The sequence below is a fragment of the Clarias gariepinus genome, chromosome 14, assembly GCF_024256425.1.
Source record: "Clarias gariepinus isolate MV-2021 ecotype Netherlands chromosome 14, CGAR_prim_01v2, whole genome shotgun sequence".
Classification (NCBI taxonomy): domain Eukaryota; kingdom Metazoa; phylum Chordata; class Actinopteri; order Siluriformes; family Clariidae; genus Clarias; species Clarias gariepinus.
The window spans coordinates 1709691-1727295 of NC_071113.1; the positions used below are offsets into that span (position 1 = coordinate 1709691).

Here is a 17605-nt window from a genome sequence, read left to right on the forward strand (position 1 = left end):
CTTCCTACTCACTGGAAAAACCAAAAAGTCTGTGCTGGATTTCCTTTTTTTGAAAGAAGTTCTTATTCTTTCAAATGCTTAAACTGGCGACTGAACAATTTTCCCCTTCAATTAACTTAAATTATGGGCGTCTTGTTAACATTTACCTGCAGACTATATCAGGTGCTGGTTTATGTTTTAGAAATGCAAGCTACGAAATGATTCCATTTTGTTTTTTATGTTTCACAAAGCCAGAATTCTCAGCTATTAAACTATTTATAATCATATTTTAATCATGTGCTGTCCGTTTGGTCCCCTATGCAGAGACACATCATTTATTCCCATCCAGAATCACACTAATTTCTCTCCAAGATCTTGTATAGATGATGAGAGAGTCGGACAATAGGGTTAAGGTCTGGACTCAAGGCTGAATCCCAAATGCCTTGATCAAGCGCACTACTTTGTGTGTAAAACGAATTGTACACCCTACATAGTGCACATTTATATTTGGGATTCAACCCCATGGAACATAGTGGAGCTAACTGTCGCTCGCTAACTGTCGCTCACCAGCTTCGCCAGTCATGGTTAGTTGGTTCCGCCAGGCGCAGAAGGGTGTGTGTTTTAAATTAAAAAAACAAATCATAATCAATTGATAATAAAAGATGTTTGTTCTATGAAAGCAATATCACGCTTGCTGTTGTGCTGAATATCAGCACGGCTGTATATATACTGTTATACTATGTAAAATGTATAACAACAAATTTAGTGTTTAAATATAAAAAATATTTTTTTTAAATATATTTTCCCGAAGTGTGTATACATTTGGCTGACGCTATATATATATATATATATATATATGTAAATATACACACACACACACACACACACACACAGACCTGTTTTACATGAACAATTTTGTAAGATCTCTTATTCATATTAGCCTGATGTGTGAGTGTATGTGTGTGTCATGCAGCATAGCCTACTGGATGGGATTTAGTTTCTTTTAATCCCTTTTTCACCCCCCAACCACCACCACACACACACACACACACAAACACTCATGAGAGATGATCAGCTTACCAAGAGAAGCAGTCTTCTGTTATGTCTGAAGGAGTTGTGTGTGCGTGCATGTGTGTGTGTGTGTGTGGGGGCAGGTGCATGGTGGATTAGGCTCTCAGCTCAGCACTGAAATCACCTGATCTTCAATTTTTTTGTCGAATTTGCATAATGCCTCCTCTCTCTCTCTCTCTCTCTCTCTCTCCACTCGTCTCTTTTTTCTTTACTCTCACTTTCTCTGCTACGCTGTTTGTTTCCTTCTCTGCCACTCTTCATTTGTCTTTAGTACCTTTTCTGTCTACATCAGGAAGTGAGGTTGTGTGAAGCAGGGATGTGTCTCAGTCGAGTGTGCTCCTGCTGAAAAAAAGTCTTGATTGCACGGTGGTGTAATGAAGTGGACCGTCCTGCCGGAGGGGACACGGACGAGGCCATGCTAAAACACTTGTGATGGCTTTAATGATGCGCTGGATTAACGCTGACCTTTTTCCCTCCAAACAGCACTAAACACATCCGTCACGGCCGTGTGCGAGTCCTGATGCTGCGCGAATGCTGAAAATAAACCTGATTAGCGTGACCTGTATACAAATGTTAAATTAATCAGATGGTGAACAAACAGGCAATTCATCACAAAGAGCAAAAGTGCTGCTCGTCACAAAGGCTCCTCTCAAATCCACCCCACCTCCCCATCATCACCCCCACCCCCTCCCCCGACCCAAATCAACGCCTGAAATTAGCATTTTATATTAACGCTGTGTCGACTACATTACTAACAGCTTGATTTGTTTGCTTCATATTCATTAATTCATTTATCTGCACTAGCTTAATGGAAGATGTTCATGAGATTTGAAGTGAGTTACAGGTATACAGCGTGATTTAGAGGACATACATGTTGTGGAAGCAGATTGTGGCTAATTGTTGATCAGTAAATTGTTTTGCATATTTTGAACTCCCTAGATCACCTTGTTTTACATGATTATATACTGTACCTTATATATAGGATAAGAAACACCACCTGGCCAACGATAATAATAATCACACACTCACAAGCACTTTTTCACACTTAAAGTTCTGGAATACAGAAGAAACCCTCCATAGATGTGATCCTCTGGTGATTCAGTACATTCAGGTGGTCAGCTGACTTCATTTTATTGCCCCATAACGTTACTGAGTCTCGACCTGAGTAACTGATCAACCCCAGATCATAACACTGTCTCCAGAGGCTTGTACAGTGGACACTATGCATGATGGGAGCATCGCTTCATGTCCCTCCCTTCTCACCCTGACACGCCCATCACTCTGGGATAGGGTCAGTCTGGACTCATCAGGTCACATGACCTTTCTCCATCACTCCAAAGTCCAGTCTGTGCTCTCTCTATCAAACTGAAGCCCTTTTTTCTGCTGAGTCTCACTAACAAGTGGTTTTCTCATGTCCATTAAACATAGTCCTGCTTGTCCATTTTCTACGATGCAATTTCATCAAGCATTTAAGTGATCCATTTATGTTTACATTTTTTCCAACCACAAAGCTGATGGTTCTGCACCATCCTTCCAGGCTGTAACAATGTGTTATCGGTTCTTAACCCAATTCTAATAATTTCACTAATTTGTTTTTCTTGTTTGACGCAGGACCTGAAAACTCACTCGTGATAAATCCGCAGCTTTTAATGTAATAATTCAACAAATGCAATAAATTAGGGCTATTAGGGATCTGTTAAGTTTGTGGGAAGGTGCAAATGCTTCAGCTTTCAAAACTGTACTAACTTCCCACCAATGTAATATTGCTTTAGTGGGATATTTATTGTTACATTAAAAGCTGCAGATTTGTATTACTTCGTCTGGTGTTAGACTTCAATGTTCCCGAAGTCACAGTTTCTAGGGAACTATAACCTCCATGGGCTATAAAATAATAAATCCAAATTATCCCGGCTCCCAATGTTACAACCTCACAAATGACTAAAGTATCTCCCAACATCAATGTGTATCAAATAAGTATAGATTTTGATCATGAACTCTGTTTTTTTTTTTTTTTCCCAAATCTAATCATCTGTCCCTATCCCGTCTCACAGAACTGCTATCAACTGCCTTTCACATGCTTTCTCTGAGACACACGAAGCCAGGCAACCTTTATGACATCTTGTCCAAATGCTGCATCACAGGGCAGCACAACACACCCAGAGGAAAGCATTATCTGCCCTCTACCACATCGAAAAAATAGATGCCCACGATGTGCAGGTGTAACAGTGATTGATCGTAGGACAGAGTATACCCGCCGCCCCTTCTGGTTTTGCGTGCACGGATGGCCGCGCTATCCTCTCTCTACAATCAGGCAAACACTTTCCTGTTGCAGCACTCGTGAGCCGACCCATGTTCCTTTAAATAATAGCATCTAGTGTACGTCCCTGGGAATATAGAGCGCCAGAATCAAAGAGCTGTGATATACGTTTGCAATGAATTATGGTGAATACGCTCAGCCACCTTGGTCTTGCTAGAAGGGATTTGATGCGATTAGCATTTGGGACGCTCATTAAAATGGTCCTAGTCAGAACACTAACAGACATGAATCCTAGACATGAATTACACAACCTGTCTCTTGGGTTTTAATCGCTCATGTGAGAATAATTGGTATAATCATACACTCACAGGCCAGATGAGGTTTTTTTTTTTTAAATAAGGTTAATGATGCACCGCTTCATCCTATGACCGTATCAGAGTAATTAAATAAAACAAACAAATCTACAGAAGAATACAGTATACTGAAACAAAACCTCTTCCTGATTAGATGTCTGTACAAGCCTCTTGAGACAGTGTTATGATCTGGGGTTGCTTCAGGCGCTCGGGTCTAGACTCAGCACCGTGATGTGGCTATGAAATTAAGTCAGCTGACCACCTGAATGTACTGAATCACCAGGTTATCTGGGGTTTTTTTTTTCCTCTGATGAAACGAACATATTCCTAGACAGTGAAAGAGTGCTTCTGTGAGCATGAGGAATCATTTTCATGGGTTTGGACGTTAACCACACTGGAAGTCTTTGGGATGTTGGAAAAGTGGTTTGACCTCTCATCATTAATACAAGATCCCAGCCAAAAATTGATGTAACTCTGGATGGAAATAATTGTTGTGAAGAGACAGAGTCAGAAAAGATGAAGTGATAATGATGCTCATACAAGGTAAATGTTACATGAGAAGGAGCTTTGTGGTTCGGAATTGGTTAAAGAAAAAAAAAGAATCAGAAGCTGTAAATGTGAAGGACGGTGGAGGCAGAGCCATACATTTTTGCTACGGTGAGGTCACCCCCGGTCACGGGGCCTCGGAGACAAGTACGTTGGGTTCCACTCGCTATGGAGAGAAAATAGAAGGGGAGACAGGGGGAACATTACCTGGAGGAGCTGGAGAAGATGAGATGTTTGTGTGTGTGTGTGTGTGTGTGTGTGTGTGTGTGTGTGTGTGTGTGATTCACAGGGTCCACTGGGGACAGAGATGAAGCTATTCTTTTGATGTGTTGTCTTGTGTGCTGTTATTATTAGTGTTTCTGCAGACAGACTGGAATCAAACTTTCACGCATCTTGGTTTTATAATCACCTCGGCTAGTCCTTTAATATATAAGTTAATGTGTGTGTGTATGTGTGTGTGGTTGCTATTAAAGTGATTAGACTGACTTGTGTGTTTATGCTCACGTAGGCTTAAGTGATTTGGTCATCTCATAATAAAAATATTGTTGTGTTTTCTGGCTCAGAGAGAGACAGGTCACCTTTGTGTGTCCTGAGAGACACTGATATGTTTCTCGCTGGTGACGCACACAGTTAATACAGTTTCATTGTGAGACTTTGTTTGGAGGGGTGTTTGGGGGGTGTCTCGGGGGGCTACAAACCCTCTCAGCCACCAGGGCCTGACAGCAGGTTAGGGTGAGACAGGTGGGTTGGGACTTTAGCACATAACCCATTTTATGATGTAACCCATTTTTGTGTTATGTAGTTACAGCGGTACCTCAGCATACAAATTGAATCCATTCCAGAGGTGAAATATATTAAGGTGAAATATCGTATTGTGAAGCGGATTGTCCCATCGGAAACAATGTAAATGCAGATAATCCGTTCCAGCCACCCAAAATTATTACCAATATTACCAATTCCCAACACTATAATCGTATTTTTGCATGTTAAAACAAGCAAAACATTTAGAAAAGACATGTAAATGAAGTAAAATATGAAATAAATAGATATTAAACCTCACTTAGCCTTAATTTTTCCCGAGCTAGCGCTGCATATTGGCGGCGTGGTTGCGACGTGCTTAGCACTGTCATCTTGCACCTCCAGGGTTGAGGGTTCGATTCCTGCCTGGGGGTCTGTGTGCATGGAGTTTGCGTGTTCTCCTCGGGTTTCCTTCGGGTACTCAGGTTTTCTCCAACAGTCCAAAAACAGACAGGTTAGTCTAACTGCTGTTTCCAAATTTCTGGTAGTGTGTGTGTGTTGATGGAACGGTGGTGAAAAGATGTGAATAAATACAATCATCCCCATCAGCAGCACGGTCTCTAGACTACAGAAGGGTTTCAGATGGATGGACGTGCAGTATATTAGCAGCGCGTGCGGTTTGGAAGCGAAGCCCCGCCTCGTTTTCTGACGTCATCACATTACTGTGTCCAATTACCAGCGAAGGGCGCGTGCTGAAAGTTCTGAGAGCGCGAGAGGCGAGTAGAGTAGTGGTGTGTGTGTGTGTGTGTGTGTGTGTGCACTTTGCCTCTTTAACGCGAAATATTTTAGCAGTTGGTCTCATCAAAGGACGGAATAATTGTTTGTTTGTTTGTTTGTTTGTTTTTTTAAAGCAGCCGCTACAATGAAGCATTAAAGAGACACATGTATTTATCTCCGATGACGTCACGAAGACTTTGATCTTCCCCTATTAACGGACTTTATGGCGCTTTGGCTTTGTGTTTAAAGCGAGTCTCGCGCGCAGCCCGGTGACGTTAGGAGGTGAAACTGCGTCAGAGCGCGCGCTCTTTCCGTTAATTCAACAGAAAAAGGAACGCGTCGTCTCGCGTTCGGGAAGAAGAAGAATAAAGATGACGGAGAACGGAGAGAAGGAGAGCGAGCAGCAGCAGCACCGGGTCCCGCAGCGCTCCCCGGGCTCCGGTACCGACCGGCCCGAGTCCAAGGTAAGGAGAGCGCGCGGGCGGGAGAGCGCGCCTTTACGAACCGGGACTCGTTAAGACGCGACAGTGTCGTTTTCACGTTAAAATAAATACTGATAAAAATGTAAGGGTTTCATTCAGTTAGACCTGTGTGTGTGTGTGTGTGTGTGTGGTGTTGATGGTTTACACCATGGAGCATCAGTTATTTTATTTTTACAATTTACTTTCTTGACTGAATAAGATGTGAATTAGATCTTTTTATCTTTTGTGTCTGAGTGTTAGATCAGGAGCAGAACAGTCAGTGTGTGAGGCTGCACTGATGGACTGCAGCACCGACTGACCTGACCAGCAATAAGACAATGTGGTCGAAATAATGAGAACAATAGTGCAGTGTGAAGAGAAGTGTGTCCTGTACCCACCTCGATCAGTCTGACCCGATCCGGCCCGATCGCACTGAACCTCCAGCTGGAAACCTGTCAAATAACTCTCAGGGACGGGAATCACCTCCTGATACGATATTATCGCGATACCTCGCTGCTGATTCCATTAAAATTTCAATTCTATATCACGATTTTATAAATATCCCAATGCAATATTAAATTTCCCTCGATTATATCCTTTAAACAAGTTTAATGTGTAATTAACATTATATCATTAGTTTTTTCCACTTAAAACCCAAGCGCAGCATTTAAACACTAACTTCAAATACAAGAGTTTAACATTTAACTTGTCATAAAATTCAACACAAAACTTCCACCATCATTATTATTTCTAAACAAACTTAGCAAATAATTCACTCCTTCCACACGGGAGGGAAATGGATTATAAACAAGATTCATAAATCCACTGCAGGATTATGAAGAAATTGTGACGAGGTGGTTATTTAATCCCTCGAACGCCCCTAAAGTCTCAAAACTCTCCGATTAAATTTAAGATTAATTAGCGCTCTTGCTGGTGTAAGTGTGTGTAATACGTGGGTTTGAGACTAATTCGCTCACAGAGTTTGGAGATAAAGGCAGATCGGAGGCTTTTAGTGCACACAATTCCTTGATGATGTAACGCCATAACAATGTGTCTCTGTTGCGTCACTCTGAAGCTCCGGTACAGAACGGTTTATATCTGTGGCTGATCATCTGATCACCGTTCACGGCCAATCGCACTGAAAACCAGCCAGTTCTGCTACATGAGATTTTAGAAGAGGAAGGAGGGCTGATTAGTAGAGATGGGAAAAAATCGTTACAGTTATATATCACAATTCTTTCATGTGGCAATTCACATACTTCCTCTATAATCTACATTTCACCCATTGGCTGGCAGCACAGCATCTTGAAGCAAATTATTTGCTAAATTTTTTTAGAATTAAAATGAAATCTAAAAAAAAAAAGTTAAATATTTAATCAGAATATTTGTAAATTACATATTGTGTGATCCCTGGCGATTCCCATTCCTACTGATTAGCTCACAGTTTATGTACATTTCAGTCACAGATAAGCGCTGATTCTCTTAATCAGCCATAATGCTGGTAAAGATGTGAAATATAACCGTGTGCAAGTTACAATACGAGTACAGACAACTTCAACTCAAAGTCGGGAGAAACTTGTCTGCTGTTCCTTTATATTTCTGACAGATTAAACACGAATGAAACCGCTGTTATATTCTGATTAAATGCTTTCAGCATGAAAATACACATCAGAATCTCTAATCAGAGAGATGTATATCAGATGGAAGAAGTATGGTGCATGTAAACACAGCTAGTGTACAGAAGTACAGAACTAGATTGAGCTGAAGGTGACGTAGGGAAGGAAGCAGGACGGCAAGAAAAAAACTGCAAGAAAGAATCAGGGATTAAGAGATTGAAGAATTAAAGGAAGAACATGATTCAGGAATACCTTAAAGAAAACGAATTGTGTGTCATTTTCATGTGTATTTTAATGGAAAGGTTTTTATTTTGTGTGAGTGTGTGTGTGTGTGTTATGTGCCTTGAAAGAAAGTCGTGCACAGAATCTGGAAGAGAATAATATTATTTATAGATTGAACTGAATAAAACACTGTGACAGAGATCTCAGAAGTGATTGTCGGTTTGCTCTGTGCTGAGATATGAAGGGTTTTGTGGAACAGACATAAAAAAAACCATGAATAGAGCAATGTCTAGTCACGGGGCTTCAGAGTGTGTGCTGGTGTTCCTGACAAAACCTGTACGCGGGTGAACATTTAAATATTTTTGTTATACCTTTTTGCCGTTCATGATAAACCAACATGCAGCTGTCTGTCGAAGCCGCGCAAGACCAATTGAAGAGAATAAAAGAGAGAACGTGGTATTGTACAGGAGCCGTGGTACAAGCAATGAGCAGAACCAGTACAAAACAAATGTAAAGAGGAAAGAACGGGTCTGTCAAAGAAAGCGACCAAATACTCCGAACAGTCCTCCAGACAAAGCAGGAGTTTAACGTTCCTCTTCTATCTGAATTGTCGCGACATGGCTGATTCCTGAAAGCCCTGTGTTGTTTGCTGGATCTACCAGGACTACACTTGTTTAAGATGAGAGAGATTCACAAACAAGTCAAAATATAGTGGAGTGTGTTTTCCATGTGAACAGTAATTGGTCCACAATGAAGCTCTGATGGCCAGCAGGTCCACGCCATCAGTTTGTATTCCATCCTTCTCTCCTTGAAAGGTCTCTCCTGTAATTGTAGCTGGTGTTTGTGTGTGTATGTGTGTGTACATTGCTCCTCAGAAGCACACCAGCAGCTGTCTGATCAAGTCACACAGCTGGTAAATTACCACCTTAACTCTCCTATCATTATTCTGGGTGATTTCAACCACGCAAACTTCTCCAAGTGCAGGAAAACTATAAACCGTTAATCTTGTGTCCAGCTGCAGATGTGAAAACTGGATCCTTGCTACAGTACAATAAAAGATGTTTATCATATTGTCCCTAGATCATCATGAAATCAGCAGAACTGTAACGGCACTTTAGTGAAGGAGCTTGGAGACCATCAGGCAGTCTAACATTATGCACCAGCTTTCATTATCAGTCTACTGAAATTGTTCTTAAACACCATGGAAGGCCATGATTTACCAAGGAACTGGTGGATCGAGGATCGATCTCTGACTCGCTGGTTACTGGAGTCCCTGAAAGCACAAAGAGACACAAATGAGTATGGGTGCAGGACAAGGACATCTTTGAGAATCGTCGTACACTGTCTGCTGGTTTGTCCCGCCTCGTTTATCAGTATGCAGAAAAAAAAGGGAAATAAAAGTCAGGAGAATACCACAGTGGATCTCCAATTCTCATCCACCTCACGCGCTTTTTTGGCTTTGGGTTTAGAGCAGGTGCTAATTGTTTCTGTTTGTGGACACATCTGTCCATGGCCCATGTGGAGCCCAGATTCCAAATGTCCACCCCTCCAGTTGCACATTTTATTGGGTTTGCTGTGAGTCCCTTCTATCTCAGGATAGCCCTAAATGCTGCTACCAATTATTACTATAAACAGTCATGTCACCTAAATAAGCAACAGCATTGATTCATACATTCATCTTCTAAACCGCTTATCCTGTACCGGGTCGCTGGGGGTCTGGAGACTATTCGAGGCAGGGTACCTCATACCCTGGATGCACGAGGCCCCAGTGCAAACCACTACGTCTTTGAAGTGCCAAACAACCCAAATTTAAGAGTGATAACTAAGCGCTACCCAAATGGATTGGGAGTTTCTGTCTGTTTTGTGTGAGACATTGGAGTGGAGGGAATTAGCCGATACCATTTGATTAAGTCCAACCCATCAAGCAGTTCATCAACATGAAGCGTCGGACTGATAGGTACCGCATCGACTTTCTAAACCCCACTTAATATCAGTCTAACCCTTTTTGATAAAAATTGCTAACGTACAAGAGGGCATGGTACCGGCACACCGCGGCCACTCCGGGAACAAAATTGTGCTAATTCGTGTTGTATACAGACATCTGAATTGTGTTTATGTCTACTGTGGGAATAATCAAGTAACCAAGCTGCACAATGATCTGCGCGTGAAGCCACAGACCTCCTGTGTTTCCCCTAGAAAACCTTTCAGACATGGTGACAAGAGGATGATAGAGGATTTGCGAGTGTACGCTTCGGTTATTTATTTCTTGCACAACACAAGATTTTTTCTATGAGCGTGCTACAGAGAAGTGCTGATTTGGAGCGGCCAAGCCCTATTTCAGCAGCAGCTTCGGTATTTCATGACTATGGTTGAAAATCTGTCAGTTTGTGCATTGTATTGATTTTCACAACTACACTGGAGGTTTCACGACTGTAATATGGATCAGTATATATCTACGAGTGTACTACACAGTGCAAGACTCCGAACCCTTTTTTCAAGCTTATATTATTATATGACAATTATATGTACATGACCGTAGATATATTTTCATGTTCTAACAACTTCTAAAACAAATAAAATAAGAGTTTTAAATGAGTAAGTTTAATTATCATCGCAGCAGAAGATCCCTTTCACACCACCATCCATTTGGACCAGAAACATGTTTCATCATCAGGTTTCACTTCAGCAGTTCAAAGCCAGAAACTGCTACAACAAAGATCCACAACATCACTGGTGTCCAGCACGAGGACACTGGCAGCCAGTTATATGGGTGCTTTGGGTTGCAGTCTGGGCCCTCTGTGACTTGTTTTTCCGGTGTATCCTATGGATGCTCCATCAGATTGGGATCTCAGGTGTTTGGAAGCTGGGTGAGCAACATGTGCCTGCCCCGCCCCTTGCGTGGTGGCTTACTATCATAGGCAGCACTGAGGATTTTTTGGTGATTGGTGCCGCATTGGCTTTTCTGTGGAATGAGACTTGAGGGTCTGATCTTTGGTCCTCACGGGCATGGGTGTGCCTCGGGTGCCCATGATCCTGTCCTTGGTTTGCTGGTGTTGTTGTTGTTGTTGGTGTTGTCTAAAGCGGACCATTTGATCCGCACAACAACTTGGCTCAGGTTTTACACCGGTGCTCTTCCTGATGCAACTCTCCCATTTTATTTAGTTTAACAGTTTATACCTCGATACACTGACACACACACACCACACACACACACATGCATGGTGAATTTAAAGTTCTCTGTTTCTTATCAGCAAAGTGAGAGTATATGTAAGCTTTTGGTCAAAAGAACAAAAGTCCTTACCATATAAGTCACAGAGACGCCGCGAAACGTACAGACGGTTGTTGTAGTGGTTTTATGATGAAATATGAATGAAATTCTTTTTTATTATAATTAATAGTGAGTATGATTCAATAATCAGCATACTCCTAATATGCAGTGAAAGAAAAGCGGTACGATAAAGGTCGTTCAGCAGCTTATTCATTTGGTTGGTATAATAAAAGCCGTTAAGGTCGGGACACTGGGTGATGCAACCAGAGCGAGTGTTTTGTTCACAGCACAGTTTCAGACACCGAATAATCTGGACAGCAGACGGAGACGGATGGAGTGATATCTTTTGTTCCCCTGCGACTGGGTGACATTTCATGTCCTTTATAATCCTCTTTTTTTTTCATCATTGTTTTCGTCCTTGTTGCAAGGTTCCTTTCTTTTTTCTTCAGTGATAATGAAGAAATCAGACTGGAGCTCCAGGGAAAAGAAATCTTATCTAATCAAATCCGATGTCTCTCGGGGGGCTGATGGGAGGATTTATTGTCTCATCTGTGACATGTATTTATATTTACAGCCCCGATTTTTTTTAGGGAAACTGTGCTCGTCTCTTTTATCTGGTCTGTTTCTCCACATGCAGGTTATGGATTTAGGTGGAATTACTGAAACATGAAACCACTCTCCAATGTTCATTTCCTCATGAAGATATTGTGACGTTTTACTCGTGACATCTGATTCCTTTACGGAAAATAATCAACAATCAGAATAATGTGGATCCCAGTTTTAATAACACAGTTGTTTTATCCTTCACCATATTGTACAAAAATACACATTTAACGTTACCCACAAAATCTCCCTCACTTTCACACACACACACACACACACACTCATACACACACACACACACACACACACAACCATACACAGCTCCTGCCAGCCTGAATGATGGTAACTGATGTTGTTGTTTCAGCCGAGATGTAACCCGACACACACACACACACACACACACACACACAGATAAAGTAATGACGGCCATTACACACTGAAACAAATCCGCACCTGACATACGGGTCACTTTTCTGTGTGTACACATATTGATTTCAACCCATTTGTTATGTTTCACAAAGTGTTGGCACCCCTATACCTACTCCATCGGTGGCCGGTGGCCGGGTGCCGGGACCTCCCACTGACACCGGAACACACACAGGGGTGTCGAGCTGTACAGGACGTCCCAGGAGTGAGTGCAGGAATTCCAGACTCGCTCGTATAAATCATCCTCCCAACACACTCAGTAAACGTCTTCACTTTTCCACACCTGTATGATGTAATGATTGATAATCACACTCATCTTTTAGGAAGGATACTCAGGGAGTCGTTCTGCACCAGTTCAGGGTTTTTACGCCACACCGGAGGACTGGACTCGACAACGTCGTGTTTGTGTATATGTATTTAATAACAAATAATATTCAGTTATTTGTCACATGTACTGTACAGTGTAATTTTTTTTCGATGTTTGATTCCCATATACAGAGACAGCTCATGTCCATGACTCATGTCCATGTCCCAGGATAGGACGCAGAAAGCTCGCAGAGCAAAAGGAGACATTTAATATCTGTTATTATAATAAACTCACCTACTGCACCTTTAAACATGATCATTTCATCATGTTTGTGTAATAGTTAGTATCTTATAAGTTGTTTGGAGAAGTTCTATTGTAGTCTGTTATATTGTGTAATTTGCAGGGATTTGGGGTAATTAGTGTAGCTTAACCCAGCATGCGACCTTGAGTCAGAATAAATTTGTTCATTAAATTCCTACAGTGTAATTAATGCGCTCGAATGCTAAGTTCTGTGCGGAGGAGCTGCTACACGTTAGCGACCCGGTTGTAGCTGCGCGACCTCACGAGGCAGCTGATTTAGTTTCACGTGTTTCACTTTTTTAAGGGTTCTCTAATGCGTGCCTCTTTAGAACACCAAGAGTTTCTCATCCAGAGTGAAATGCTCCTTTCAGTAAGAGCGCTTTATACGAAGCTTCGAACCCTTCAGTATCCACACACACTCACACACACTCCTTCTTTCTACAGAGACTCTGAAACATCTTGCTTTCTTTTCGCATGAGAGTGGAGTTTTTATTTACACGTTTGCCATCTGAGAACCTCTGGTTTATTTTACTGTAGATTTTTAAACGTTTATGTCTGAGGGAGACAGTGTGTGTGTGTGTGTGTGTGTGTGTGTGTGTGTGTGTGAGAGAGACCTCCACATCTTCGTGGTGTCACACTGAGTTTAGGATGAAAACCTCCTTCAGCTGTTTTTATATTTCAGGATCATAGAAGAGGATTAGAGTGGATTAAAGCTTAATCTTTTTCGAACTCCTTTTACATACACTTCTCTGTGTGTGTGTGTGTGTGTGTGTGCTTCTGTGTGCACGTGCACAATTTAAAAAGCCTGCCACGCTATCATTAATTTATCTGTGCATCTCTGACTCTATTTTTAGAGCTTCTGTTTTAAAAGCAGCTGCAAACAACGCGTGTGTGTGTGTGTGTGTGTGTGTGCTTATACGTGCACATGGGCTTGGAATAATTGTTTTGGTATTAAAAAAACCTGTAATGAAACTGATTTGCAGCTTGTATTTCAGGATTTTGCCTCTCTCTCTCTTTTGTCACTTTATAAGCGGAATTAATAAACAGGGTGTACTGGGACACACACACACACACACAAAAAAATATTTGATTATGGTTGTGTAGAGGTTAGTGCTATCGCCTTCCACCACCAGGGTCCGTGTTCAATTCCCACCTCGGGGTACATCTTGTTTGTTTGGTGGGTTTCATACAGATTAGCTGAATTTCTGTTCCCAAATTGCCCCTAATGTGTGTGTGTGTGTGTGTGAATGTTCTTACTGAGGTCATACCACAGTCTGAAATAGGAATAAATAAAATGCTAACCACTGGCCTTAAAGTTCCTAGATGGAAAAATGGATAACAACCTAATGTAGTATTTATTTGGAAAAAGCAATGGACCTAAAGGAGACACCTGTGGAACCACGAAGATGACATTATTACCAGTTACGAACTAATAACCATCAGGACCTGAACTTTTTCATTAACCAAGCCTTAGACTCAACTCAGAGCCAGTAGCTGGGCGTTTCTTACCTTATCCAGCACTGTCTTGTTACTATAGAACAGTTTATTAATGCATTTTCAAATCTCTATCTCTCTGTCTCTCTCCATCTTTCTCCAGCTCCAGAAACTGAAGCGCTCCCTGTCATTCAAGACAATGATGCGGAGCAAAAGCGTGGAGAACTTCTTCCAGCGGTCAAACATCGAGATCCTGCCCCCTGATGACAGTGTCATCACTACTGAGGATCCTTCCTCAATCATTGAGTCTCCCTTCTGTGACTGCACTCTGACCCTCGACCGGTCCCCATCCATCAGTCCGAACTTGTCTCTGACTTCGCTTTCACCTTCCTCAAGCCCATCCCTGTCAGCTAACTCCAACACTCCGCCTCCTCCTCAGCCACGCGTACAGAAAACACACTGTTTTCTGGAATATGTGTTTCGCCGACCCACTGTCTGTCAGCAGTGCAAGCAAATGATAACAGGTATACATGCTTACTATTTACAGTAAAATTGACAATTACATTAAAAAATACTAAACATCATCACTGAGAAAAATATCGTATTTTATCATAATGTGTAACGTATACTCAAATTGTATTACATTAAGCGGGCGTTAAATTTTTGGATAAACGGACGTGCTCTGGACGTCCTAGACGTTTATGTTGCGTTTTGTAGGCGCTTGATTGACTTTTACACCGGCGTTCGTTTGTCTCTGTCTAACGTCAGCCTGCAGCCCAAATTGTAGTTTGTGTTTTAACCTGTGGGGGCAGTGTGTCGGGAACTGGATATGAAAGCCCGCCGCTACTGGGTTCACTCTTTGACTGCACAACGTCGGATTAAAGGAAGCGTAAAATTAATGTTAGGAAAACGCACTAGAAGCGGTTTCCTTGCGTTCGTTGGGTTTTGAACGCCATGAAAAAGCTGCATGCAACGTTTTTTTAATGCCGTATAAACAAGCAGCCAGACAAACGCACATCACCAAAGCCCGTGTGAACACTCTCATTGACTCCTATGTGTAGAAAACACTCTGCGCTTGATCCGCGCTCACCGGACGCTACGAACGCAAGAAAAATGCTCGATTTTAACGCCGGGGGTTAAATTTTTCAATTTAAAAAACCTCAAGAGCAAAAATATAGACAAAATAACACAAAGATACAAATAAATAATTAGCAGTAAGAATTGGTACTTCGTCATGCAGCAAGACAACTATCCAAATACACTTCATTTGTGGAAAGACCGGCCAAGTTCTGAGGTTGAAAGTACAATTGAAGAACAATAATTTATTTTTTAATTTACTCAACTTTTAGAGGAATGTGCTGGCCAAACTAAATATTTTATAATGCTGTTTAGTTGACACAACATGTATCCAGTTCAAAATCTTAAGTTGACTCAACTTGTAATTAAAATTTTTAAGTCAGGCTCAATTAATTAGATTTCTCCACCTTTGACTTACCCCAACTTTCTCTTAACTCAAAACAGTAAGTTGTTTTCCATTGTAGCCCATTGATGAAGTTGGTATATTATTGTTGGCCTAACAACACTCCAACACTTAAAACACACAAACATTACTTTAAAAAGCCTTTATTCAGTCTCTTACTGATTCTTTTATATTACAATATCATAACCAGTTTTTAAAACTAGCAAAGACAAACCGTTTTCCCCCAGTGTGTCAGACACAAAAAAGAGTCTCTGTGGCAACAAGAGTTTGTTTCTCAGCATGTGAATATGAGGTAAGCATGTTTCTCCAAGCTCAATAGAAATGGAATGGCTTCATCTGTGTCTGTCCAGTCCTTTTGGAATTCAATGTTGAGACCACAGACCTGACCAAACACCCCTCCTATAGCTGACGCATTCTCACCCAAGAACCTCAAAGCCTACATTCACTACCAACACCACAGCAACTTCATCCGCTTGTTCACGTTTATAACGCTAACTGTCTAAAATAACTGTATAAGCCAAGCGATTGCAGTCATAAGTCATCATAGTGAAATAGTTTGTATCAATGCAATTCATCATAAATGTATACTATGCAACCAGAGATGAGGCATGAGGAAGCAGCAGACACTGTTTGTGTGATGAGAACTCCAACCAGAAGTTGGGCACCAGGATGCACCAGACTGGGTGGAAGGCAGAAGGGGTTGGGAGCTCAATAGCATCAAATTTAGCTTGATGGAGAGAGAGAGAAAGTGAAACAACAGTAAGGACCTAAACATCGGGATGGTTAAACTTTGTATAAATGTGTTTGTTTATTTTATTGTATAAGGCACCAACAAATAGTCTGCACCTTCTGATCGAAGATTCAGTTTACTTAGGTACAATGGCACAAGGAAAAAAAATCATAAGGGCATCACTGCTACATGTTATTGATGTCCATGTGTCTGTGCTGGTCTTATTCCTAGATCATTTTGCTTCAGTATTAGAACCTTGAATGCATTAAATTTGTGTCTGTGTTTTTGTGTGATGGTTAGATTATCATTATTAATACTTGCTGCACCTGGTCTACCAGTATGATGCGGCTCATTTAACTGTAGCTGTACCGTCACCCACTCGCCCTGCTGTGAGGGCCCTACTTTTCCTTACAGAAGTTACACTGCTATTACTCGCTTTAACCCTCCCTGAAGTCTGGCTGCGCTCCAGTGCTACAATCTTCTCTGTCAGAGTGCCAGCCAATATACAGCCAGGCCCAGAAATTTTGGAACAAAGATAGGTTCTTAGATATTTGTCCTCTGTACACCACCACAATGAATTAAAGCTGAAAGTCTTGACTCATCTTGGCTCATATCGTGAGTGTTTCATTTCAAATTCAATGGTGGTCGTGTATAGAGGACAAATGCCAAAACATTTACATTTGTTCCGAAATTTATGGACCTATCACAGATAAAGTTATTACTAACGACAAAGGAAAAGTGACTAAACATTCTACACGCCACACACTGAACGAGCTGAACATTTGCTTTAATTTGGGGTTTTGATGATATTATTCCAGAAGGATCTGCGGTGGATGGATTGCGCTTGATGTCTTTAGACTGAGAAACTCATGCATTCTTTCACAAACTAAAATGAAAACATGGCAGGAGGGGAAAATGAAAGATGCTAAAACAAAGTGAAAGCACACAGCCTGTTGATAAAAAAAGCAGAAACATTATAATTTAAATGTCAATAGAAACAAGAGACCCGTGGCGAAGGATTCGAAACCTGGAGATCT

General features: G+C 41.4%; 1 protein-coding gene across 1 annotated transcript in view; it reads left to right on the forward strand.

Annotated features, from left to right (window-relative positions):
• Positions 1-5884: 5884 nt before the first annotated feature.
• LOC128540805 (SH3 and cysteine-rich domain-containing protein 2-like) overlaps positions 5885-17605 on the forward strand; it is a 36456-nt gene continuing 24735 nt past the window's right edge. The window contains exons 1-2 of the mRNA XM_053510786.1: positions 5885-6185; positions 14522-14882. Of these exons, the coding sequence (XP_053366761.1) occupies positions 6093-6185; positions 14522-14882 (454 nt within the window). The 5' untranslated portion in view covers positions 5885-6092. The remainder of the gene's footprint in view (positions 6186-14521; positions 14883-17605) is intronic.